Source organism: Pseudophryne corroboree, chromosome 5 (assembly GCF_028390025.1).
Source record: "Pseudophryne corroboree isolate aPseCor3 chromosome 5, aPseCor3.hap2, whole genome shotgun sequence".
Taxonomy (NCBI): Eukaryota; Metazoa; Chordata; class Amphibia; order Anura; family Myobatrachidae; genus Pseudophryne; species Pseudophryne corroboree.
Window position 1 is genome coordinate 627,248,035 of NC_086448.1, and position 27,913 is coordinate 627,275,947.

At 44.6% G+C, this 27,913-nt stretch overlaps 1 protein-coding gene across 1 annotated transcript in view; it reads right to left on the reverse strand.

The window, feature by feature from the left end:
* Nucleotides 1-25,254, reverse strand: part of CLUL1 (clusterin like 1) — a 99,874-nt gene extending 74,620 nt beyond the window's left edge. Inside the window, exons 1-2 of the mRNA XM_063923567.1 lie at nucleotides 25,144-25,254; nucleotides 5,325-5,473 (exon numbers count right to left, since the gene is read on the reverse strand). Of these exons, the coding sequence (XP_063779637.1) occupies nucleotides 5,325-5,473; nucleotides 25,144-25,252 (258 nt within the window). The 5' untranslated portion in view covers nucleotides 25,253-25,254. The remainder of the gene's footprint in view (nucleotides 1-5,324; nucleotides 5,474-25,143) is intronic.
* Nucleotides 25,255-27,913: the final 2,659 nt, after the last annotated feature.

Genomic DNA, 27,913 nt, shown 5'->3' on the forward strand with positions numbered 1-27,913 from the left:
GCCGTTCAGGAAACACCCCCATTCCCACTCACCGCAATGCTGCAGATGGATCAGTCATGGGCTCTCTTGTACCAACATGTTTCAACTCTAAATGAGTCTTTTTCAAGATTAGAGCTGTTTGACTGAAATTACCTTTATCTCCCCCACATCACAGTGTCAATTCCGGTCGCGGCATTCCACGAGGCCGGTACTTCCGGTGATTGGTTTCCGATGGTCACTTCTGCCCACCAGCCAACCAAAGCCAGAAGCCATGCACATACTTATGCCTAATGGGTGCAATTTGTGGCTGGGGTGACGATACATTTATATCTATCGGCAGGCAATATGTTTATGTCCGTAAGAACACCTTAGAGGCTGTGCCGCTATATCTAACAACGCTTCATTGAGACATAGATAGCAGAGCGTCACTTCCTCCCATCGCTTCTTGTTACTTCCGCCAACCAGTTGCCAACCATTCCTCCCGGTTTTTGTAAAAACAATATATGCGGTGGGACTGGTACCTAAAATAATATACTGTGGACATACATATTATGTACATCCCTTATAGTGTAAAATATTATGATGCAGACTATGATTTAATTATAGCAATAGAAAGACAAGTGCGGAACGTCACTTCAGCCCATTGTGCCAACCACTGCCTACCATTCCTCCTGCTTAGTGTATTATACATACACAGAAAGCTTTATTAACAGACAATCATTAACACAAGTCTGATATCTGATATCATCCATTGGTGACAATGATCATATTGCATATAAACAATGACACTTGATCATTAGGGTGATAAAGGTTTGTAAACATGAACACATCTAATAAAAACATTATGAATAGAACTAAAAACAGATATAAAAACCACTTCAGTTCATTCCCAGTGTTGTTAATGTATGTAGATCATAGATCCATTTCATTTCCTTTTTAGCTAAAGCAGAGTCCTTATTATTAATTTGCCAATTATCTTTAACTTGATTTATTCCCCAGAAATTCGTAATATGTTTTACTGAGCAATTATGTATATTTTTAAAGTGCAATGAAAAGGGATGCTTTTCATTCCCTTTTTTAATATTTCGTACGTGCTCAGACCATCATGTTTTCAAGGATCTAGTGGTCTTGTCCACATATATTTTGTCACATGAACATCTAATAGCATATATACAAAATTTAGAATTACATGTAATGAAAGATTTAATCTGATATGTAGTTCCATTGTGGATAAAATGAGTTGTTTTTTTTTATCACCGTTAGGGCAGGCCTTACACATGGTACAGTCAAAACACTTATGGAAGCCTTTTTGACGTGTTTGAACCCCTGAATCTTTATTAACAAATGCACTAGATACTATTCTATCCTTGATAGTTTGTGCCTTTTTATATATGAAACGTGGTTTCTCTGGAAGTATATTGGACAATATAGAGTCCTTTAACAATATGTGCCAATTTCTATGGAAAATTGACTCAATCAATCTATGTTGACTGTTGTACTTAGTATTAAAAGACAAAGTATAACGGTTCTTATCTCCAGTCTCCTTATTTTTATATTCCAGTAATTGATCTCTATTCATACTTAATATTTCCTGAAAAAAATCATCTAATTTAGCAAAATTGTATCCTTTATCTATAAATCTGGTTTTCATACTTCTAGCTTCCGCCTTCAATTGTTAGGGACGTTCTCAAGCCAACGTGGTAGATGGTTACTCGTTGCTTCTATATACGTATTAGAGTCCGTTGGTTTAAAATAAGTTGAAGTTTCTATTTTGCCTTCCCGTATCCCTATATTTAAATCTAAAAAGTTAACCTTTTCATTACTGATAAAAATAAGTAAATTTAATATTAAGGTCATTCTCATTGAGATACTTACAGATATCTTCCAGAGATGTGAGGTCTCCCTTCCACAAGAAAAGCACATCATCTATGTATCTCAACCAATGGGCCAGGTTTGCCACCCAGTTATGCCCATGTCAGACGGATAACTCCTCCCATCTGGCCATGAAAATATTGGCATAACTGGGGGCAAACCTGGTCCCCATTGCTGTACCGACCTCCTGATTGTAAAACACACCATCAAAATTAAAGTAACTATTATATAATATCAATTCAATACCTTCCACAATCATATTTTGCAGTTCTTTATCAATTGCACTTTCTTCCAAAGAACCTTTAATTGCTTTTACACCTTCTACATGGCTGATAATGGTGTACAGGAAAGTAACATCCCCATCACCAAATAACAGCCATTCACATTATCTATTTTACCCAGTTTGTTTAAAATATCTTTGGTGTCCTTAAGGTGTGATTTACCCTTGACCACAAGGGGTTGCAAATGAGGGTCTATAAACATAAAGAGATTTGAAGTGATAGAGTTCGTACCCGCTATTATGGGGCGACCCAGGGTATTAGTTTCACTCTTGTGTATCTTCTGCAATAAATATATCACTGGGACTGAAAATTTGATATTGATCAATAACTGTTCAGTTTCAAGATCAATAGTGCCCAGATCTCGATATTTCTTAACAAAGGACTTAAGGAGGGATAATACCTTATTCGAAGGATCACTTCTAAGCTTTTTATATGTACCTGCATCTTTTAGTTGACGTAGCACTTTTCTACACTTTTTTAGTTGACGTAGCACTTTTAGTTAATATAGCAACTTCCCCCGCCCTTATCTGCGGGCTTTATGATAATTTGGGAGTAGTTCCGTAGATTTTCCAATGCCTCTCTCTCACCTTAACTCAGTTTATGTCTATATGCTGGTAAACTATCCTTATAATTTGTAATCTCATCTGTAATAATCTTATTAAAAGCCTCAACAAAGCATCCATTGTCAAAGCCTGGATTAAACGTAGAGGGTCTCTTAAAAGGTTTATTAACTATATCAGGACACTGTGTATAGGGCTGCATAAGTCTGGTTGTGCCTTGGGACTGTTCACTTTCTTCTTCTTTTTCCACTGTATTTCATCACCTAACAAGTTCTAGGCAGTAATCATGTTTCAGCATAAAGTCAATCGGAATACCTTAACTGAAGCAGATCTCACCGGTTTTGAGGATGAGACCTTAGATAGTGTCATGTCACTGCTGGATGGTATCCTACTTAAAGAAAATCAAATATGATGGGAGATTGTGACCTTAGAAAGATACATAGCTTGCACGCAATGCATGCAAAGCAAGTCTGCAAAGATGTTAGGTCACTATATACTGTACCAGCTCTGCTAGTGCAGCACTTTCCTCCTAACATGCCTACAGCTGAGTGGAAAATAGCATGGGGAGCAAATATAGTCACATCTAAATATAACAACAAGTAACTTGGGGTATATTATTAAGCTTAGTAGACAACGGCCTTTTATATACATTAATATGTAAAAGTTAGTTTCTTTTGTCCTCTAAGATTCCATACAGTATTATTTACCTTAATAGATAAATTATTAAAGCCAATAATTAGTATAAGGAGGGTATTTATCAAAGCATGAAGAGAGATAAAGTGGAGAGATACAGTATAAAGCACTAACCGATCAGCTTCTAACCCTCATTTTACAGGGGCCTATTTATTAACATTATTTTTACAAAAAAAATGTGAAAAGGGTGTTTTCACACATGCATTTGGCATTTCATGAAAAACTGCTCCAAACCCTTTAATTGTAATTTTTTTAGTAACCCACATCGCATTTCCCATACTTACAAAGTGAAATGCGATATGGCTGAAAAATGTAAAAAAATACCGAAGTGTGCCCCATGATAATTTTGCCTGCTCAGGCTGCCGAGATCACAGGGCAGCACTGCGATAAGGAGCCGGGGCAGAGAAATCTGTGCAGGGACCGGGTTCCAGTGATCAGCTCTGTGTGTCTGATGGACACACAAGCTGATCACAGTGTAAAAAAATTTGTCAAAAAAATCAATAAAACATACTTACCAGTCCTAGGAGGTGGTGTCCACTGCTCCTGTGCGGGCTGCCGGGTCCTCCATGTGCTGCGCTGTGACCCCCCAGCACAGTACAGTGACTTTACAGCACTGGGGGTCGCAGCACAGAAGAAGGAAGCAGCGGATACGGGCTCCTGTGATTGGTACGTACAAACCAGTGGTGGCGCTCTTCTGCGCCGTGGGGATAGTAGTGATGGGGGGGAACCAAATGGCGGTAGCGACGGGTGGCGGCGTATGTGCAGCAAGACATAGGGGTATTTTTTTTCAAAAAATACCCAGATGATGCTGCGGAGAGGCATCGCAGGGACAGTGTAGGTGATTCAGACCTGATCGCTGGGCTGCTAACTTTGCTGTCCTGCGTTCAGATAGTCACCGCCTCCAGGGGGATTGTAAATTCACCGTGCAAGTGTGCGATCCCATGTGTATGCCGAGATGCAAAAATCCAGTGTGTGCACTGTCTGCGCAGCCCAGGACTTACTCTTTCATTGCGATCAAAAGAGGCTGATCAGGGCTGGAGCTGACGTCAGACACCCTCCCTGAAAACGCTTGGGAATGCCTGCCTTTTTCAGACACTCCCAGTAAATGGTCAGTTACCACCCACAAATGGCCTCTTCCTGTCAATCACCTTGTGAACGCCCATGCGATCGGATTTTTCGCACAATCCCGGTGCTGACCGGCGATGCCCTGTGTTGTTGTCCGACAGGCGTGCGCATTGCGGAGCATACGCATGCTCATTTAGTACCTGATCGCCTGCTGTGTGAGAACGCAAAGCAGTGATCAGGAATGAATGAGGCCCAGAGCTTGCTCGCAAGCTCAGTCCCCGCATGCGATAATTGATACATCCCTGCAATGTACTCAATTATCGCAGTGCGAGTTTGGTCTAGTTTATCACCTGTCATCCACATAATCAGATGTGGATCGCGATAAATAGGCCTCTATGTTTGAAAAATGACAGGAGCTGATTGGTTAGTGCTTTTTTTCTCTCCACTTATCTCTCTCCATGCTTTGATAAATACCCTCCTAAATCTCAGATTATACAGCTGCAGCATTATTAATTCTAGTCAGGAGGTGACAGGGCAGAGCTCCCATATCAACAGTTTGCAGTCTGAGGCGTATATTTACTATATTACTTTTTATCGACTACAAATTGATCTAAATCAATGTTGTGTTTCAGGGGCTAAAACACACATGTACTAACGATGTTTGTATTAATTTTTAAATGATAGTTAGTGTGTGTTTTAGCCTCTGACACACAACATTGATTTAGGCAAATTTTTAAAATCAACTAAAAAAATAAAAGACTGAAAAAATGACTTTTAGTAAATATAACCCTGAGATTGGATAATATTTCCAATAACCATTATTCTGCATTTTCAGGAACACAGTAGCCTCATATCATACAAATAAAAACGTTACCATTTTTTCTTCTTTTGTTTTCCTGAGTGATTTCAGTATCTTTTCATGTTTCTCCTCATTTATTTCCACAATTGTCTTCATTTGCTTTACACCCAGCAAGGCTTTCATTACTTCTTGCTCCACATACTCCTCTCCACGTTGGGAAAGTGCTGGATACAAGCAGACAGCAGAATTTACAATATTTCATATTTGTAAATAGCCACTCAAGGCTACAAATAGCTTTAGTTATCATTATTACACACAGGCTATGATAACATAAATGAAAGAATATAACAAATACTTTTCAATTTACTCCACTTAACAAAAAATTATTTGGAAAAAGAAGTCCATTGATAAAAGCACAACTACATGCTGTACTAATGATCTGTGAGGCTCTCCTGCTATGTTCTGCCATACAGCTCTTTCACATGGTACCTCTCGGGTTGGGGCTTCGTTACCGGCGTGCGGGATAGCGGCAGTCAGCATCCTGACGCCAGGATCCCGGCCGCTGAATGGGCATAGTCCCTTCTAGCCGGCATGCCAACTGTCGGTATTTTGTGGGTTCGGGATGCAGGGGGAGTTATTGAGACTGTCGGTCACATAACTACTTCCCTACCTCTCCTGTCATGTCTCCCACCCTACATATGTTTTAGTGAATACGTCCATTATTGGTACCAGGGTGAGTAGGTTTCTCCAGAACTGCAGGGATCCCATGTACTAATTGGGGTATATGGGAAATAAAGACAATTTTAGGTGAACATCTTTATTTTTATAGCCTGTTTTTGTGTACAATATCAGTGGAATAGGATTGGATTTGTGTTGTGTAATTCCACTAGTTACACCTTGGTCAAATATACAGGCTTTTGATAATATTGAAAGAAATGAGAAATTAACCAACAGGTTAAGGGTCAGGCGTTGTATTATGGACTGGTTTTCTAATAAGCAGCTGCCAAGGAATAGGGTTAGTCACTCCTATTAATTGAACAAACAAGAAAAAAAGGAAAATAAGGCAGCGCTAGATTAATAAAATGGATTGTCTGAAGTAGGTACACATGATTTAATATTAAAAATTCATAACATACATACATAAAAGTATAAAGGCATAAAAACAAAGTTTATGTCACCCATTAATAGTAATCTTTCTCAGCCGTGCCTGTTCAAACTGGAGAGATAGTTATGAAAGTACACGATTCTTACTCCTTTAGAACTGACAACCCAGTCCAAAGATGCAAAGTGAGACTGTAGAACAACCACTGGAGGATGGTCCTGGAAATAAAGGAATGTTCCACGAGGGTCCTCACCAGAAATACGGATGTCTTTGGTGTTACAGTCCAATCAACAATTGGCAGGAGATCGTCCTGCCACAATAAGGAAAAGAATACTACTCCAGTCTTGATGAAGGCACTGATAGGTAAGTCCAAAGTGATAGGGTGACAAATGGCACCCTAATATTGATCAGGCTCACTTTGCCATTTACAGTACAAATGAAGCTGAGTATTGGATATTTTGAAATAATTTACCCAATTCATACAGATTAAGTCATCCCACGTCGGCTCATCTTTCGGGACAAGGGTGGCAGTATTTCTGAAACAGCGCAGTTTGTAAACTGTTAGTTATGGTGAAGGTGTATCGTGACTAGACAAATGGCACCATTGTGAATAACCGACGTGGAAACTACGGAGCACCACTTTCCATTGATGTAAGAAGTGAACATCAGCTACAAAGGTGCATGAGGGCCGACCAACAGATTACAGTGGAGCATCTCACCGTCAAAATTAACCTGGGAGCTACTAGATGTGTGTCTAAAATGACAAGTCAGCGGTTAAACTATAAGCTGGTGGTCATAATAATGTGACTAGACCTGCATTTATAAATATACAGTATATATATATATATAAAACAGTAATTTCAGGAAGCTTAAAACAGAAATTAGTTTTTAACGTACAGAGCACAGAAAATGTTTCAAAATTTAAAACCTTATTTTTTCAGTGATGTTGATGCTTTCTTCATGAGCCACCACAGGTAACTTGGCGGATAAGTTGTAAATCCAATAAATATTAAACCCACTCACCAAGAATCACCCAAAGAAAGGTCCAATGGCCACTTCTTAGTAGAAATCAGAATTGTTCATTCTGGAAAAAATGTCAACTTGACATAAAATATAATTTATTATATAATTTTATATATAAAAAAAAAAAAAAAGGTTTTATGGTATGACCACTTGTAAAGAGATCAAAATATTTCCCATCGACACCCTTATGTATGTGCTCTCAATGAAGGGGCCTTTGGAAATGACAGCTGACGCGACACCCCCATAATCATATGCGTTTCATCCAACACAGGGGACTTCTTCAGGGGTATTGATCAAAGCTGCTGTCCTGTTGCAATGGTCGTATATATATATATATATATATATATATATAGACACACACACACACACACACACACACACACACACACACACACACACACATACAGATAGATAGAGATACACACACACCCATCAGCCATAACATTAAATCCTCCTGCCTAATATCGTGTAGATCCCCCTCGTGCTGCCAAAACAACTTTGACCCAACGAAGCATGGACTCCACAATACCTCCGAAGGGGTCCTGTGGTATCTGATGCAAAGACATTAGCAGCAGATACTTTAAGTCATGTAAATTGCGTGGTGAGGCCTCCATGGCTCAGATTTGTTTTTACAACACATCCCACAGATGCTCGATCAGATCGCAATCTGGGGAATTTGGAGGGCAAGTCAGCATTGAGCTCTTTCTCATGTTTCATTCCTGAACAATTTTGCCATTGTGGCAAAGCACATTATCCTGCTGGAAGAGGCCACTGCCATAAGGGAATACTTGGTCTGTGGTGATGTTTAGGTAGATGGTACACATGTCAAAGTAACATCCACATGAATGGCGAACCCCAAGGTTACCCAGCAGAACAATGTCCAGAACATCACACTACCTCCACTGGCTTGCCTTCTTCCTATTGTGCATCCAGGTACCATCTCTTTCCCAGATAAATTATGCACATATAACCGGCTGTCCACATGATGAAAAAGTAAATGTGATTGATCAGACCTGGCCACCTTCTTTTATTGCTTCATAGTCCAGTGTTAAACGCTCACGTGCCTATTGTAAGCGCTTTCAGTGGTGGAGAGGGGTCAGCATGGCACTCTGTGATATCTCACAAGCTAGCAAGTGGCAATCATGATGTTTGAAGGTACTGCATGCTATACTGTATGAGTACAGGATTAATCATTTTGATTTCTATGAATAAACTGTCTAAAGTCCCTATACATCTAGCTGCTGTTTCCTAGATTCCTAGACACGAACCGCCGATTGGCGATGTGTCTGGGAAATTCTTCATGTTAAAAATACCCTTGACTGTTTTTGGTTGTGATCGTGGAATCAAGATTTTTTTACTTTTTGAATGTTCCCCGACCGAGTTATCGGGGGATCAGGAAATTGCGACAATTTGTTGCAGATGCATGGAGGCATTTAACTGTCTGTTACCGTTTTCTACAGAGCAACAAATGGTATTCATTGTTGATACAAGAATACAATTAAAATACATTTTTAATAAATCACCTATTTTGAGTTTAACTAATTGCAAACAAACAAAATAATGTAGCTAGAAGATTATGACTACTGCATTAGAGTTGCAGTAACAAAACTCTAATAGCCTAAATTCTGAATTGAGAGCAAAGCAAAAAAGTAACTGTGCACCTTGGCAACAGCATGTTGCAGTGCAGGTGGAGCAGCTTTAAAATGTGCAGAGAGAATTAGATTTGCGAGAGGTGTGTCCAAACTCTAATTTGAATTGCAGTGTAAAGTGAGGTACACACCTCATCGATGTACCAACTATGTAATGTGATATAACGATATATAGCATTGCTGTTCATACTACACAATCCGTTGTGCGATGAGGTGCTATATCTTTAAATGCTTAATGTAACTACACCACGTCATCCGTTGCATCATCCCATCGAATATGCACTTCAGATGGAAAGATGAGACAACACAATGAATTGAGTTGTCACATCTTGGGTGGAAGTGGGGGTATATACTATACTATGGTCATTGCGATCCATTTCGGATTCACCAACATATCATATAGTACTCTGGTGGATTTCCCACTAGGCACCGAGGGGCGCTACTTTTTGGGAAAGGCACAGCAGCTCCTCCCTGTTACCAGCTGGTGGTCGCTCAGGGCACAAGGTCACTGCCGCTCGCCATTGCTCTTGAGCCGTCATCCCTGGCCCCCTCCCAGGGGAGGGGAAGAGCAGGAGCCTGGCAACTGGGAGAGAGGGACACGGGGAGAGAGGCTCAGACACGTGGCAGCTATTTTGTCTGACTGTGACTGTAGAGAGAGAAAGAGGGGCCAGGGTAGGAGGCGGCTATAATGCTGAGACAGGTAGCTGGGAGATCCAGGGAATGTGTGGGGAGGGAAAGTTTGTGGGGCTTCCCAGAGGAAATAGGATGCATGGAGTAGGGAGAAATCACAGGGGATGGCCCTCCATTGCACACAGACACGGCACCATGCCAGTGTGTGAGGATGATGCACACTGGAATACGGATGCCGGGGGAGTGCTATGAGGGAGACACAAGAGCTCCCAAAAGTGACCAAGAGGACTTATCAACACTCCCAGGGATCTAGTTAAATGCGACCAAAAGCAGAGGAGGAAGAGAAGAACTGTCCACTTAGCAGCGGGTAAGAGTGGTAGCACTGAGGTCTGGCACACCAGCCTCTGTGCAAATACCTAGCCACTTCGGACTTATATTCTATACTGTGGAGGGAGCACAACATTTTTTTTTTTCAGGGGGCAGCCAATAAAGTTGTGCCTAGGGGCAGCCTGACCCCTAATTCTGCTTGTGATAGTACTCAGCATAAAAATTAAGCTGTCTGGCATATGTAGGCTACAAGCAGCAGTAATTACCCTGCATGCAAAAATAAAAATGTATATGCTCCCCTTGCAGTGCAAGATGGTTGTCAAAGTGCACAGTAACTTGCTGTTTTTGCTTTATTCCCATCTCAGAATCAGGCTCTACAGTAACTTTGTACTATGTATTGTATCACATTTTCTAAATGTTAACTCTTGTATATATATTTTTTTACTCATGTGTCAATTAATTGTAGTGATGAGCGGGTTCGGTTTCTCGGAAACCGAACCCCCCCGAACTTCACCCTTTTTACACGGGTCCGAGCCATACTCGGATTCTCCCGTATGGCTCGGTTAACCCGAGCGCGCCCGAACGTCATCATCCCGCTGTCGGATTCTCGCGAGATTCGGATTCTATATAAGCAGCCGCGCGTCGCCGCCATTTTCACTCGTGCATTGGAAATGTTAGGGAGAGGACGTGGCTGGCGTCCTCTCCGTTTATTCATTGTTGAGTTGATGCAAATATTTGTGCTTGCTTATATCATTGTGGGGACTGGGGAGCAGCTTTATATTAATATAGGAGGAGTACAGTGCAGAGTTTTGCTGATCAGTGACCACCAGTTTTATCCGTTCTCTGAAAAAAACACTCCATATCTGTGCTCAGTGTGCTGCATATATCTGTGCTCACACTGCTTAATTGTGGGGACTGGGGAGCAGCTGTATTATATAGCAGGAGTACAGTGCAGAGTTTTGCTGACAGTGACCACCAGTATACGTTGTCTGCCTGAAAAACACTCCATATCTGTGCTCAGTGTGCTGCTTTATTGTGGGGACTGGGGAGTCGGGACCACCAGTATAATATTATATAGGAGGAGTACAGTGCAGAGTTTTGCTGACACAGTGACCACCAGTATATATAGCAGTACGGTATGGAAGGCCACTGCTGTACCTACCTCTGTGTCGTCATTAAGTATACTATCCATCTACATTCTATACCTGTGGTGCATTTTAGTTTTGCAGTTTACTGACACAGTGACCACCAGTATATATAGCAGTACGGTACGGAAGGCCACTGCTGTACCTACCTCTGTGTCGTCATTAAGTATACTATCCATCTACATGCTATACCTGTGGTGCATTTTAGTTTTGCAGTTTGCTGACACAGTGACCACCAGTATATATAGCAGTACGGTACGGAAGGCCACTGCTGTACCTACCTCTGTGTCGTCATTAAGTATACTATCCATCTACATTCTATACCTGTGGTGCATTTTAGTTTTGCAGTTTGCTGACACAGTGACCACCAGTATATATAGCAGTACGGTACGGAAGGCCACTGCTGTACCTACCTCTGTGTCGTCATTAAGTATACTATCCATCTACATTCTATACCTGTGGTGCATTTTAGTTTTGCAGTTTGCTGACACAGTGACCACCAGTATATATAGCAGTACGGTACGGAAGGCCACTGCTGTACCTACCTCTGTGTCATCATTAAGTATACTATCCATCTACATTCTGTACCTGTGGTGCATTTTAGTTTTGCAATTTGCTGACACAGTGACCACCAATATATATAGCAGTACGGTACGGAAGGCCACTGCTGTACCTACCTCTGTGTCGTCATTAAGTATACTATTCATCTACATTCTATACCTGTGGTGCATTTTAGTTTTGCAGTTTGCTGACACAGTGACCACCAGTATATATAGCAGTACGGTACGGAAGGCCACTGCTGTACCTACCTCTGTGTCGTCATTAAGTATACTATCCATCTACATTCTATACCTGTGGTGCATTTTAGTTTTGCAGTTTGCTGACACAGTGACCACCAGTATATATAGCAGTACGGTACGGAAGGCCACTGCTGTACCTACCTCTGTGTCGTCATTAAGTATATTATCCATCTACATTCTATACCTGTGGTGCATTTTAGTTGTGCGCAGTATATATAGTAGTAGGCCATTGCTATTGATACTGGCATATAATTCCACACATTAAAAAATGGAGAACAAAAATGTGGAGGTTAAAATAGGGAAAGATCAAGATCCACTTCCACCTCGTGCTGAAGCTGCTGCCACTAGTCATGGCCGAGACGATGAAATGCCATCAACGTCGTCTGCCAAGGCCGATGCCCAATGTCATAGAGAGCATGTAAAATCCAAAAAACAAAAGTTCAGTAAAATGACCCAAAAATCAAAATTGAAAGCGTCTGATGAGAAGCGTAAAGTTGCCAATATGCCATTTACGACACGGAGTGGCAAGGAACGGCTGAGGCCCTGGCCTAGGTTCATGGCTAGTGGTTCAGATTCACATGAGGATGGAAGCACTCATCCTCTCGCTAGAAAAATAAAAAGACTTAAGCTGGCAAAAGCACAGCAAAGAACTGTGCGTTCTTCTAAATCACAAATCCCCAAGGAGAGTCCAATTGTGTCGGTTGCTATGCCTGACCTTCCCAACACTGGATGGGAAGAGCTTGCGCCTTCCACCATTTGCACGCCCCCTGCAAGTGCTGGAAGGAGCACCCGCAGTCCAGTTCCTGATAGTCAAATTGAAGATGTCACTGTTGAAGTACACCAGGATGAGGATATGGGTGTTGCTGGCACTGGGGAGGAAATTGACAAGGAGGATTCTGATGGTGAGGTGGTTTGTTTAAGTCAGGCACCCGGGGAGACACCTGTTGTCCGTGGGACGAATATGGCCATTGACATGCCTGGTCAAAATACAAAAAAATCAGCTCTTCGGTGTGGAATTATTTCAACACAAATGCGGACAACAGGTGTCAAGCCGTGTGTTGCCTTTGTCAAGCTGTAATAAGTAGGGGTAAGGACGTTAACCACCTAGGAACATCCTCCCTTATACGTCACCTGCAGCGCATTCATCATAAGTCAGTGACAAGTTCAAAAACTTTGGATGACAGCGGAAGCAGTCCACTGACCACTAAATCCCTTCCTCTTGTAACCAAGCTCCTGCAAACCACACCACCAACTCCCTCAGTGTCAATTTCCTCCTTACCCAGGAAAGCCAATAGTCCTGCAGGCCATGTCACTGGCAAGTCGGACGAGTCCTCTCCTGCCTGGGATTCCTCCAATGCATCCTTGAGTGTAACGCCTACTGCTGCTGGCGCTGCTGTTGTAGCTGCTGGGAGTCGATCGTCATCCCAGAGGGGAAGTCGGAAGACCACTTGTACTACTTCCAGTAAGCAATTGACTGTCCAACAGTCCTTTGCGAGGAAGATGAAATATCACAGCAGTCATCCTGCTGCAAAGCAGATAACTCAGGCCTTGGCAGCCTGGGCGGTGAGAAACGTGGTTCTGGTAGCCACCGTTAATTCAGAGGCAACTAGAGACTTGATTGAGTTACTGTGTCCCCGGTACCAAATACCATCTAGGTTCCATTTCTCTAGGCAGGTGATACCGAAAATGTACACAGACGTCAGAAAAAGAGTCACCAGTGTCCTAAAAAATGCAGTTGTACCCAATGTCCACTTAACCACGGACATGTGGACAAGTGGAGCAGGGCAGACTCAGGACTATATGACTGTGACAGCCCACTGGGTAGATGTATTACCTCCCGCAGCAAGAACAGCAGCGGCGGCACCAGTAGCAGCATCTCGCAAACGCCAACTCGTTCCTAGGCTGGCTACGCTTTGCATCACCGCTTTCCAGAAGAGGCACACAGCTGACAACCTCTTACAGAAACTGAGGAAGATCATCGCAGAATGGCTTACCCCAATTGTACTCTCCTGGGGATTTGTGACATCGGACAACGCCAGCAATATTGTGCGTGCATTACATCTGGGCAAATTCCAGCACGTCCCATGTTTTGCACATACATTGAATTTGGTGGTGCAGAATTATTTAAAAAACGACAGGGGCGTGCAAGAGATGCTGTCGGTGGCCCGAAGAATTGCGGGTCACTTTCGGCATTCAGCCACCGCGCACAGAAGACTGGAGCACCACCAAACAATCCCGAACCTGCCCTGCCATCATCTGAAGCAAGAGGTGGTAACGAGGTGGAATTCAAACCTCTATATGCTTCAGAGGATGGAGGAGCAGCAAAAGGCCATTCAAGCCTATACATCTGCCCACGATATAGGCAAAGGAGGGGAAATGCACCTGACTCAAGCGCAGTGGAGAATGATTTCAACGTTGTGCAAGGTTCTGCAACCCTTTGAACTTGCCACACGTGAAGTCAGTTCAGACACTGCCAGCCTGAGTCAGGTCATTCCCCTCATCAGGCTTTTGCAGAAGAAGCTGGAGACATTGAAGGAGGAGCTAAAACAGAGCGATTCCGCTAGGCATGTGGGACTTGTGGATGGAGCCCTTAATTCGCTTAACCAGGATTCACGGGTGGTCAATCTGTTGAAATCAGAGCACTACATTTTGGCCACCGTGCTCGATCCTAGATTTAAAACCTACGTTGTATCTCTTTTTCCGGCAGACACAAGTCTGCAGAGGTTCAAAGACCTGCTGGTGAGAAAATTGTCAAGTCAAGCGGAACGTGACCCGTCAACATCTCCTCCTTCACATTCTCCCGCAACTGGGGGTGCGAGGAAAAGGCTAAGAATTCCGAGCCCACCCGCTGGCGGTGATGCAGGGCAGTCTGGAGCGAGTGCTGACATCTGGTCCGGACTGAAGGACCTGCCAACGATTACTGACATGTCGTCTACTGTCACTGCATATGATTCTCTCACCATTGAAAGAATGGTGGAGGATTATATGTGTGACTGAATCCAAGTAGGCACAGTCCATACGTATACTGGCAGAATGATTTCAACGTTGTGCAAGGTTCTGCAACCCTTTGAACTTGCCACACGTGAAGTCAGTTCAGACACTGCCAGCCTGAGTCAGACGTCAGACAGTCCGTACGTATACTGGCAGGAAAAAGAGGCAATTTGGAGGCCCTTGCACAAACTGGCTGTATTTTACCTAAGTTGCCCACCCTCCAGTGTGTACTCCGAAAGAGTGTTTAGTGCAGCCGCTCACCTTGTCAGCAATCGGCGTACAAGGTTACTTCCAGAAAATGTGGAGAAGATGATGTTCATCAAAATGAATTATAATCAATTCCTCCGTGGAGACATTCACCAGCAATTGCCTCTAGAAAGTACACAGGGATCTGAGATGGTGGATTCCAGTGAGGACGAATTAATAATCTGTGAGGAGGGGGATGTACACAGTGAAAGGGGTGAGGAATCGGAGGATGATGATGAGGTGGACATCTTGCCTCTGTAGAGCCAGTTTGTGCAAGGAGAGATTGATTGCTTCTTTTTTGGTGGGGGCCCAAACCAACCAGTCATTTCAGTCACAGTCGTGTGGCAGACCCTGTCGCTGATATGATGGGTTCGATAAAGTGTGCATGTCCTGTTTATATAACATAAGGGTGGGTGGGAGGGCCCAAGGACAATTCCATCTTGCACCTCTTTTTTCTTTCATTTTTCTTTGCATGATGTGCTGTTTGGGGACAATTTTTTTGAAGTGCCATCCTGTCTGACACTGCAGTGCCACTCCTAGATGGGCCAGGTGTTTGTGTCGGCCACTTGTGTCGCTTAGCTTAGTCACACAGCGACCTTGGTGCGCCTCTTTTTTTCTTTGCATCATGTGCTGTTTGGGGACTATTTTTTTGAAGTGCCATCCTGTCTGACACTGCAGTGCCACTCCTAGATGGGCCAGGTGTTTGTGTCGGCCACTTGTGTCGCTTAGCTTAGTCACACAGCGACCTTGGTGCGCCTCTTTTTTTCTTTGCATCATGTGCTGTTTGGGGACTATTTTTTTGAAGTGCCATCCTGTCTAACACTGCAGTGCCACTCCTAGATGGGCCAGGTGTTTGTGTCGGCCACTTGTGTCGCTTATCTTAGTCACACAGCGACCTTGGTGCGCCTCTTTTTTTCTTTGCATCATGTGCTGTTTGGGGACTATTTTTTTGAAGTGCCATCCTGCCTGACACTGCAGTGCCACTCCTAGATGGGCCAGGTGTTTGTGTCGGCCACTTGTGTCGCTTAGCTTAGCCATCCAGCGACCTCGGTGCAAATTTTAGGACTAAAAATAATATTGTGAGGTGTGAGGTGTTCAGAATAGACTGGAAATGAGTGGAAAATAAGAATTTACTCACCGGTAATTCTATTTCTCGTAGTCCGTAGTGGATGCTGGGAACTCCGTAAGGACCATGGGGAATAGACGGGCTCCGCAGGAGACTGGGCACTCTAAAAGAAAGATTAGGTACTATCTGGTGTGCACTGGCTCCTCCCTCTATGCCCCTCCTCCAGACCTCAGTTAAGGAAACTGTGCCCGGAAGAGCTGACACAACAAGGAAAGGATTTGGAATCCAGGGTAAGACTCATACCAGCCACACCAATCACACTGTACAACTTGTGATAACCATACCCAGTTAACAGTATGAACAACAACTGAGCCTCAGTAACAGATGGCTCATAACAATAACCCTTTAGTTAAGTAATAACTATATACATGTATTGCAGAGAGTCCGCACTTGGGACGGGCGCCCAGCATCCACTACGGACTACGAGAAATAGAATTACCGGAGAGTAAATTCTTATTTTCTATGACGTCCTAGTGGATGCTGGGAACTCCGTAAGGACCATGGGGATTATACCAAAGCTCCCAAACGGGCGGGAGAGTGCGGATGACTCTGCAGCACCGAATGAGCAAAGGCAAGGTCCTCCTCAGCCAGGGTATCAAACTTGTAGAACTTAGCAAATGTGTTTGAACCCGACCAAGTAGCAGCTCGGCAAAACTGTAAAGCCGAGACCCCTCGGGCAGCCGCCCAAGAAGAGCCCACCTTCCTTGTGGAATGGGCTTTTACTGATTTAGGATGCGGTTACCCTGCCACAGAATGAGCTAGCTGAATCGTGTTACAGATCCAGCGCGCAATAGTTTGCTTTGAAGCCGGAGCACCCAGTTTGTTGGGTGCATGCAGGATAAACAGCGAGTCAGTTTTCCTGACTCCAGCCGTCCTGGCTACATAGATTTTCAAAGCCCTGACTACATCAAGTAACCTGGAGTCCTCCAAGTCCCGAGTAGCCGCAGGCACCACAATAGGCTGGTTCAAATGAAATGCTGATACCACCTTAGGGAGAAATTGGGGACGAGTCCTCAACTCTGCCCTGTCCATATGAAAGATCAGATATGGGCTTTTACATGACAAAGCCGCCAATTCGGACACACGCCTAGCTGAAGCTAAGGCCAACAGCATGACCACCTTCCATGTGAGATACTTTAGCTCCACGGTCTTAAGTGGCTCAAACCAGTGTGATTTCAGGAAATCCAACACAACGTTAAGATCCCAAGGTGCCACTGGAGGCACAAAAGGGGGCTGAATATGCAGCACTCCCTTAACAAACGTCTGAACTTCAGGCAGTGAAGCCAGTTCTTTTTGAAAGAAAATAGATAGGGCCGAAATCTGGACCTTTATGGACCCCAATTTTAGGCCCATAGTCACCCCTGACTGTAGGAAGTGCAGAAATCGACCCAGCTGGAACTCCTCTGTTGGGGCCTTCCTGGCCTCACACCAAGCAACATATTTCCGCCATATGCGGTGATAATGCTTTGCTGTCACATCCTTCCTAGCTTTTATCAGCGTAGGAATCACTTCATCCGGAATGCCCTTTTCCGTTAGGATCCGGCGTTCAACCGCCATGCCGTCAAACGCAGCCGCGGTAAGTCTTGGAACAGACAGGGCCCCTGCTGTAACAGGTCCTGTCTGAGAGGCAGAGGCCATGGATCCTCTGAGATCATTTCTTGTAGTTCTGGGTACCAAGTTCTTCTTGGCCAATCCGGAACGATGGAGTATAGTTCTTACTCCTCTCTTTCTTACTATCCTCAGTACCTTGGGTATGAGAGGAAGAGGAGGGAACACATAAACCGACTGGTACACCCACGGTGTCACTAGTGCGTCCACAGCTATCGCCTGAGGGTCCCGTGACCTGGCGCAATATTTTTTTAGCTTTTTGTTGAGGCGGGACGCCATCATGTCCACCTGTGGCAGTTCCCAACGATTTACAATCTGTGTGAAGACTTCTTGATGAAGTCCCCACTCTCCCGGGTGGAGGTCGTGCCTGCTGAGGAAGTCTGCTTCCCAGTTGTCCACTCCCGGAATGAACACTGCTGACAGTGCTAGCACGTGATTCTCCGCCCATCAAAGAATCCTTGTGGCTTCTGCCATTGCCATCCTGCTTCTTGTGCCGCCCTGGCGGTTTACATGGGCGACCGCCGTGATGTTGTCTGACTGAATCAGTACTGATTGGTTTTGAAGCAGGGGCTCTGCTTGACTCAGGGCGTTGTAGATGGCCCTTAGTTCCAATATATTTATGTGTAGAGAAGTCTCCAGACTTGACCACTGTCCTTGGAAGTTTCTTCCCTGAGTGACTGCCCCCCATCCTCGGAGGCTTGCATCCGTGGTCACCAGGACCCAGTCCTGTATGCCGAACCTGCGTCCCTCGAGAAGATGAGCACTCTGCAGCCACCACAGCAGCGACACCCTGGCCCTTGGGGACAGGGTGATCAACCGATGCATCTGAAGATGCGATCCGGACCATTTGTCCAACAGATCCCACTGAAAGATCCTTGCATGGAACCTGCCGAAGGGAATTGCTTCGTAAGAAGCCATCATCTTTCCCAGGACTCGCGTGCAGTGATGCACCGACACCTGTTTTGGTTTCAGGAGGTCCCTGACCAGAGATGACAATTCCTGGGCCTTCTCCTCCGGGAGAAACACCTTCTTCTGTTCTGTGTCCAGAATCATTCCCAGGAAAAGCAGACGCGTCGTAGGAATCACCTGCGACTTTGGGATATTCAGAATCCAGCCGTGCTGTTGCAACACTTCCTGAGAGAGTGCTACGCTGACCAACAACTGCTCTTTGGACTTCGCCTTTATGAGGAGATCATCCAAGTACGGGATAATTATAACTCCCTTTCTTCGAAGGAGTATCATCATTTCGGCCATTATCTTGGTAAATATTCTCGGAGCCGTGGAGAGACCAAACGGCAACGTCTGGAATTGGTAATGACAGTTCTGTACCACAAACCTGAGGTACTCCTGGTGAGGTGGGTAAATGGGGACATGCAAGTAAGCATCCTTGATGTCCAGCGACACCATAAAATCCCCCTCTTCCAGGCTTGCAATAACCGCCCTGAGCGATTCCATTTTGAACTTGAACTTCTTTATATAAGTGTTCAAGGATTTTAAATTCAGGATGGGTCTCACCGAACCGTCCGGTTTCGGTACCACAACATTGTGGAATAGTAACCCCTGCCCTGTTGAAGGAGGGGGACCCATTATCACCTGCTGGAGGTACAGCTTATCACCTGCTGGAGGTACAGCTTGTGAATTGCCGCCAGTACTACCTCCCTTTCCCTGGGAGCAGCTGGCAAGGCTGATTTGAGGTAACGGCGAGGGGGAGTCACCTCGAACTCCAGCTTGTATCCCTGAGATACAATTTGTACAGCCCAGAGATCCACTTGTGAGCGAACCCACTGGTTGCTGAAGTTTCGGAGACGCGCCCCCACCGCACCTGGCTCCGCCTGTGGAGCCCCAACGTCATGCGGTGGACTTAGTGGAAGCAGGGGAGGAATTTTGTTCCTGGGAACTGGCTGCCTGGTGCAGCTTCTTTTCTCTACCCTTGCCTCTGGCCAGAAAGGATGCTCCTCTGACCCGCTTGCCTTTCTGAGGCCGAAAGGACTGCATTTGATAATACGGTGCTTTCTTAGGCTGTGAGGGAACCTGAGGTAAAAAAGTCGACTTCCCAGCAGTTGCTGTGGATACGAGGTCCATGAGACCGTCCCCAAATAATTCCTCACCCTTATAAGGCAAAACCTCCATGTGTTTTTTAGAATCAGCATCACCTGTCCACTGCCGAGTCCATAATACTCTCCTGGCAGAAATGGACATTGCATTAATTCTAGATGCCAGCAGGCAAATGTCCCTCTGGGCATCCCGCATATATAAGACGACGTCTTTTATATGTTCGAGGGTTAGCAAAGCAGTATCCCTGTCGAGGGAATCAATGTTGTCTGACAAGGTATCAGTCCATGCTGCTGCAGCACTACACATCCAGGCTGAAGCAATAGCAGGTCTCAGTAGAGTACCAGAGTGTGTATACACAGACTTCAGGATAGCTTCCTGCTTTCTATCCGCAGGATCCTTTAGGGCGGCCATATCCTGAGACGGCAGTGCCACCCTTTTAGATAAGCGTGTTAGCGCCTTGTCCACCCTAGGGGATGTTTCCCAACGTAACCTATCCGTTGGCGGGAAAGGGTACGCCATCAGTAACCTCTTAGAAATCACTAGTTTCTTATCAGGGGAACTCCACGCTTCTTCACACAAATCATTTAATGCATCAGATGGGGGAAAAGTCACTGGCTGCTTTTTCTCCCCAAACATAATGCCCCTTTTGGTGGTAACCGGGTTAATATCAGAAATGTGCAATACATCTTTCATTGCAGTAATCATGCATCGGATGGCTTTTGTAGACTGTACATTTGTCTCATCCTCATTTACACTGGAGTCAGACTCCGTGTCGACATCTGTGTCTACCATCAGAGCTAGCGGGCGTTTATGAGCCCCTGACGGCTTCTGAGTCGCCTGGGCAGGCGCGGGCTGAGACCCCGGCTGTCCGAAGGCTGCTGCGTCATCGAACCTTTTATGTAAGGAGTTGACACTGTCGGTTAAGACCTTCCACATATCCATCCAATCAGGTGTCGGCCCCGTCGGGGGCGACACCACATGTATCTGCCCCTGCTCCGCCTCCACGTAACCCTCCTCATCAAACATGTCGACACAGCCGTACCGACACACCGCACACACACAGGGAATGCTCAGACTGAGGACAGGACCCCACAAAGTCCTTTGGGGAGACAGAGAGAGAGTATGCCAGCACACACCACAGCGCTATATAACACAGGGATTTACACTGCTAATAAGTGATTTTCCCAATAGCTGCTTGTTTGTATCGATTTGCGCCTAAATTTATGTGCCCCCCCTCTCTTATTAACCCGTCTTGTACCTGGATACTGCAGGGGAGAGCCTGGGGAACGTGCTTCCAGTGGAGCTGTGAAGGAAAAATGGCGCTGGTGTGCTGAGGAAGAAGGCCCCGCCCCCTCAGCGGCGGGCTTCTGTCCCGCGTTTTCTGTAGCTTAATGGCGGGGGTTTTTACACATATACAGTTAACTGACTGTATTATGTGTATCTTTTGCCAAAAGGTAATATAAATGCTGCCCAGGGCGCCCCCCCCCCAGCGCCCTGCACCCTACAGTGACCAGAGTGTGTGGTGTGCTGTGGGAGCAATGGCGCACAGCTGCAGTGCTGTGCGCTACCTTAATGAAGACAGGAGTCTTCTGCCGCCGATTTCATCGTTCTTCTTCTGTCTTCTGGCTCTGCAAGGGGGATGGCGGCGCGGCTCCGGGAACGGACGATCGAGGTCAGGCCCTGTGTTCGAACCCTCTGGAGCTAATAGTGTCCAGTAGCCTAAGAAGCACAAGCTAGCTGCAAGCAGGTAGGTTTGCTTCTCTCCCCTCAGTCCCACGTAGCAGTGAGTCTGTTGCCAGCAGATCTCACTGAAAATAAAAAACCTAACAAATACTTTCTTTTCTAGCAAGCTCAGGAGAGCCCACTAGGTGCATCCAGCTCTGGGGCGGGCACAGATTCTAACTGAGGTCTGGAGGAGGGGCATAGAGAGAGGAGCCAGTGCACACCAGATAGTACCTAATCTTTCTTTTAGAGTGCCCAGTCTCCTGCGGAGCCCGTCTATTCCCCATGGTCCTTACGGAGTTCCCAGCATCCACTAGGACGTCAGAGAAATTATGGTTATTGAGGTTAATAATACTATGGGATCAAAATGACCCCCAAATTCTATGATTTAAGCTGTTTTTTAGGGTTTTTTGAAAAAAACACCCGAATCCAAAACACACCCGAATCCGACAAAAAATTTTCGGTGAGGTTTTGCCAAAACGCGTCCGAATCCAAAACACGGCCGCGGAACCGAATCCAAAACCAAAACACAAAACCCGAAAAATGTCCGGTGCACATCACTAATTAATTGTTGTTGTTTTTATTATTATTATTATTATTATTATTATTATCATCATCACTATTATGACATTTTATTTATAGGGCGCCACAAGTGTTTTGCAGCGCCGTACATATGTCAGACATTAGAAAATTACAGGGTACACAGAACTTAATATTACAGTAACAGAAAAAACTAAAACAAAGCACAGGTAACAATTAGCTGGGGAACAGGGAGGATGATGGTGTTGTCAATCGTGACAGAGATATTGGGGTGGGTGGAAACCCTGGATGGGGGAAAGATGATGAGTTTGGTTTTGTCCATGTTGAGCTTCAGGGAGCGCTCAGACATCCAGGAGGAGATGGCGGAGAGCTGGATGCCCGAAAGAAGACAGAGAGGGAGAGGTCAGGAAAAGAGAGGTATAGCTGTGTATCGTCGGCATAGAGTTGGAATTGAAAGCCAAATGAGCTTATAACAGCACCCAGGAAAGAGGTGTGCATGGAGAAGAGAAGGTGGCCCAGGAAAGAGCCCAGTGGGACACTGACAGGGAGGATGGAAGGGGGTGAGGTGAAGCTGGAGGCACACACCGAGAAGGAGTGGTTAGTGAGGTAAGAGGTGAACCAGGCAAGGACAGTGCTGGAGAGGCCAATGGTCTGGAGGTGCAGAGAAGGAGAGGATAATCCATCGTGTCAAAGGCAGCAGAGAGGTCCAGGACGATGAGCAGAGAGAAGGCTAAAAAAGCATGTCATCTGTGACTTTGACAAGAGCATTTTCAGTGGATTGTAGGGGGCAAAAGCCAGATTGAACAGGATCAAGGATGGAGTTGTCAGAGAGGTAGCTGGTGATCCGGCTGTATACCAGCCTCTCAAGTAATTTGGATGCAAATGGGAGAAGAGAGATGGGGCAGTAGCTAGCAGGTGAGGAAGGGTCAAGGTTGAGTTTTTATGAATTGCTGAGACAAGAGCATATTTGAATTATGAGGGAAATATTTTACATTAAGCAGCACCAACACCATTGTTCTACACCAGGGCATATGTTTGTAATTATAAAATGTGAGAAATATACAGAAGGCATGTTGCAGTTTACAGGACTTCCTTTTCATTTAAACTGTCTGATATGGAATTAATGTGAGAGATTAACCCTATCTTACAGAGACGGGTTCTCAGCATTTCAGTGTCCCTTTCACTTAATAATACACTTTATGTGTGAATTATAAGGTATAATACCTCAGTTATATGCTCTGTGTAGTGTTGTGTTTTTTAATCAGTTTGTCATTGGTTTTATGTTAATAAATTGTGTTTTTATCAACATCATTGGTATTGTGCGCCTACTTGGTGATTTTGTTTTAGATGTTGCAGTACCTACACATGTATCCAATCATAATATAAAGGGGTTGTTATAGGCCCAAACAAAGGCCTATATTATCCCGGATTTTCCTCCTCTTTACCTCAGTGCCTCAGTTCACATTTAAGAACTCAGGGGTAGATTTCCTAAGGCATGATTTGTCAAAGATGCCGATCATCAATGGTGTAGACAGCCTGGTCGTTAGTAAATACACCCCAGAGTGTCAATCTGTATTGCACTGGGTCCACTATGTTTGCAATTAAAGAGTACACTATGACTATGACAGAAAGTGAAATCAGGCACTCACTCTTCACTTGAAAATCAAAATTATCTTCTAACGCTAAACCAAAGCTTAAGTTTAGTCCAACAGTCCAAACATTAATCAAAGTCCTAACAGCACACTAGCACCAAAGAAAAAGCCCCTGACTTCCCATCACCATTATAAAATTCAAGAAAGCATTACGCAATATAGATGGAAATAGATTACAATTTGGTATAGTCTTGCGTTATGATTGCCCATTTTCACTTGTGTTATTAGCAGCACTGTCCAGGCATATTAAGTTAATGAAGTTTCTTATTAAACAAAGAATTTTACAACATGTTTCTTCCTCTGAAGCAGGGCTCATCTCTAAGGGATGGGTGTGGTATGCGTGACCGGCAGTGGAATCCCGGCTGGGAGTGGCGAGTGCAGCAAGCACCTTGCTGCACTCAGGTGTCGTGGACACCCACAAGTGGGAATAGTCCCTGTTGGTCGGCATGCCAACCATCGGGATTGTGAGGGGGTGGGATGTAGGGGGAGGTTATGTGACTGTCGGTCTCCTCACCATCCGGCACATAACTACATTCCCTAAGGGATAGCCATCCTCCATTGATAATTAACACCTATCAATAGTTTGTTGCCGATAGTGAGTAGTTCTCCCAGTGATGACAGATCATCAGTGGCATGCATCAGATAGCGGAGGTCCAAAGGGGGATGTTGGCCGCCATCTATACATGTGCAGCCTCAGTCAATGCGGTAGTGAAGCATCAGTAGTCCAATCACTCAGGGTTTCCCACTGATGTCTACAAACCATCAACCATTAATGCTAGAACCCTATTCATTTCACCAACTGTCACTTTCAAGTATCACATGGAGTACATGAGTTGTGGCAACAAGCATTATTAACAAACATTATTCAACTATTATAAAGGGATCAAGGCACTAATGTGATCTTTTCAAGTTCCCATTGAAGTCAATGTGGCTCAGAAAATGAACAGCCATAAAAACAAATACAGTGATGTTTTTGAAGTTCTGCCTGGGTCTGTATGAAGGAATGTTTCTTTTTCTGTTTAACATAATCATTGAAACAGACTGCCCCACAGAGACACAAACTTTGGGAAAAACAGCATTTTCTTGTGGTTTAGGGTCTACTCGAATTACAGTAAATGGCAAAGTTAGTCCCTGTTTTAAAATCTATTTTATACAAAGTTCAATTTGTTTTTTAAAAGCCTCAATCCATGGCTTATAAACACTGGCTTAGTGCCTTTTTATATGAAATTATATTGAAGAATGCATTATGCTATTGTGGGATTGTAGCAATAATATTACCTTTCATATCCTTGCTGAGAGAACTATTTTCTAGTTCTGTTGATGCCGGTGCACTTTGTTGGTGTCTCCAACATAGAAGACATGTTATCAATGTAAATAAACATTTCATATTACCCCTGGAGAAACAGATAAAAAAAAATTAGAATTTGGTATGTTTTATTCAGTAAAGTACTATTATATGACATTAATCAAAAGCGTATACGCTTTTTGTAGTAAAACAATAATGTTGAGGAAACAAAAAACTACCAATTCACACATCTCATACATCCCAAGAGTCATGATTATGTTCCACTTTAATTTATTGGAAACTCATTGTGTCCAGGGTGTGGTTGGGTTGATCATAAAAAGCTTGGTGACAGACCCCTGTGGAATAGGAGCTCTGGTGACTTTCTGAATCTCCTTTGCCATTAACAAGCAGCTGGTTACCAGGACTTTGCTGACTCTGGGGGTAATTCCAAGTTGATCGCAGCAGGATTTTTTTTAGCAATGGGGCAAAACCATGTGCACTGCAGGGGAGGCAGATCTAACATGTGCAGAAAGAGTTAGATTTGGGTGGGTTATTTTATTTCTGTGCAGGGTAAATACTGGCTGCTTTATTTTTATTACACTGCAAATTAGATTGCAGATTGAACACACCCCACCCAAATCTAACTCTCTCTGCACATGTTATATCTGCCTCCCCTGCAGTGCACATGGTTTTGCCCAATTGCTATCAAAAATCCTGCTGCGATCAACTTGGAATTACCCCTCTGGTGGGACTTATACCACAGGGGATTTGTTTTTTATGTATCATTGTTTTTATCTTGTGAGTGCTTTTTTATATAAAATTAAATGTTACTTTTGTAAGAGGTATTACACTATTGCCTATTTTCCTTTCTTTTGCATAACACTTTGATAAGAGGAGGAGTCTTTCATCTTACTCCTCTTGTGGACATTCATGAGAATTTCTGTTACCTCTGGCAGGGCTTACATATTGCAATATATTAAACTGAGGTGGTCATTCCGAGTTGATCGCTCGCTAGCAATTTCTAGCAGCCGTGCAAACGCTATGCCGCCGCCCACTGGGAGTGTATTTTAGCTTAGTAGAAGTGTGAACGTTTTTATTGCAGAGCGGCTACAAAAAAAATTTGTGCAGTTTCAGAGTAGCTTCAAACCTACTCAGCGCTTGCGATCACTTCAGACCATTCAGTTTCTGATTTTACATCACAAACACGCCATGCGTTCACCCAGCCACGCCTGCGTTTTTCCTGGCACGCCTGTGTTTTTCCGAACACTCCCTGAACACGGTCAGTTGACACCCAGAAACGCCCTCTTCCTGTCAATCACTCTGCAGCTGCTAGTGCAACTGAAAAGCATCGCTAGACCCTGTGTAAAACGACATCGTTCGTTGTAATAGTACGCGGCGCTTGCGCATTGCGCCGCATACGCATTCGCAGAAGTGCCTTTTTTTTGCCTCATCGCTGCACAGCGAACGAATACAGATAGCGAACAACTCGGAATGACCACCTGAGTTCCAGTAAGGAACCATGGGGCTGATTCAGACCTGATCGGTGCTGTGCATTTTCGTAGCCCTGCAATCACCTCTGCCTGATTGACAGGCAGAGGCAGTCGCTGGGTGGGAGGAGGCAGGCTGGCGGCGTTTAGCCGCTGTTTAGGGGGCATGGTCCGGGCAACGCAAGCGTGCCCGGACCATTGGGGGGACAGGCTGCGGCAGCTGCGAGACGTCACACGCAGCTGCTGCGACCCGGGCAGCAACGAGTAGCTCCATGCCAGATTGCAGGAGCTGCGCTGGTAGGGAGCTACTCCTGAAGTACAAAAGCATTGCCGCTGTGCGATGCTTTTGTACTTGTGCGACGGGGCTGGGACTGACATGTGGGGTTTTCTAGCCCTATGCTGGGCCTCCCGCCACATGTCAGTGTGACTGATCGTAGATGTGCTAAATTTAGTACAGCTACGATCAGGTCTGAATTAGCCCCCATACTCTACAAGGGGAGTCCTCTCCCTATTGAAGGATGCTGGGTTTTCACCCTGTGATATATGTTCACATTGTATTAGGGATGCGGTTATGTCACAATACCGATGCTGGGATCCCGTCATCTGAAAATCCCACTGGTCGGCATGCCGGTCAACAGGGACTATTTCCACTCGTGGAGGTCCACGTCACCCATAGAGTGGGAATAGAACCTATGGCGAGCGCAGCATGCCACCGAGCTCACTGCGCTTGTTACTCCCCGCCAGCCATGTAACAGCCGGGATACCGCCACCGGTGTTGTGACCAGCGGTCTCCTGAGTGATGGTCACACATACCCAACCCTTATATTAGTGTCATACTTTGTTTCTTAATGTTTATTACCTCTGTGAGAAAACAATTAATCTAGGAAAGCACCTGTGTGGGACAAATATTTTTTCTATACATATTCAAGTTTTAAGAAGGTGGCACGTCTATTCATTTGTACCACTGGCTGTATCCATTGACTAATTGTGCATATCTACATACCTATATTTTACACTAATTGGATCATAACTGAGACCCAGTTTGGATGGACTCCAGGGTGGGGCTTATGGTATAAATTTTATAATTTTACATGTTGGGAGATACATTGATACATAAATGTTTTCAGTACTGCTTGTTGTTGTTTGGTCAACCCAATATGGTCAACAGTTAAAAGGTAGACAGTGGGTAAGTTTGACAGGTACAAAAGGTCGACATGACAATGGTCGACACACATCTTTTGGGTGTTATTTTGTATGTTTTACCATATGTGACTAC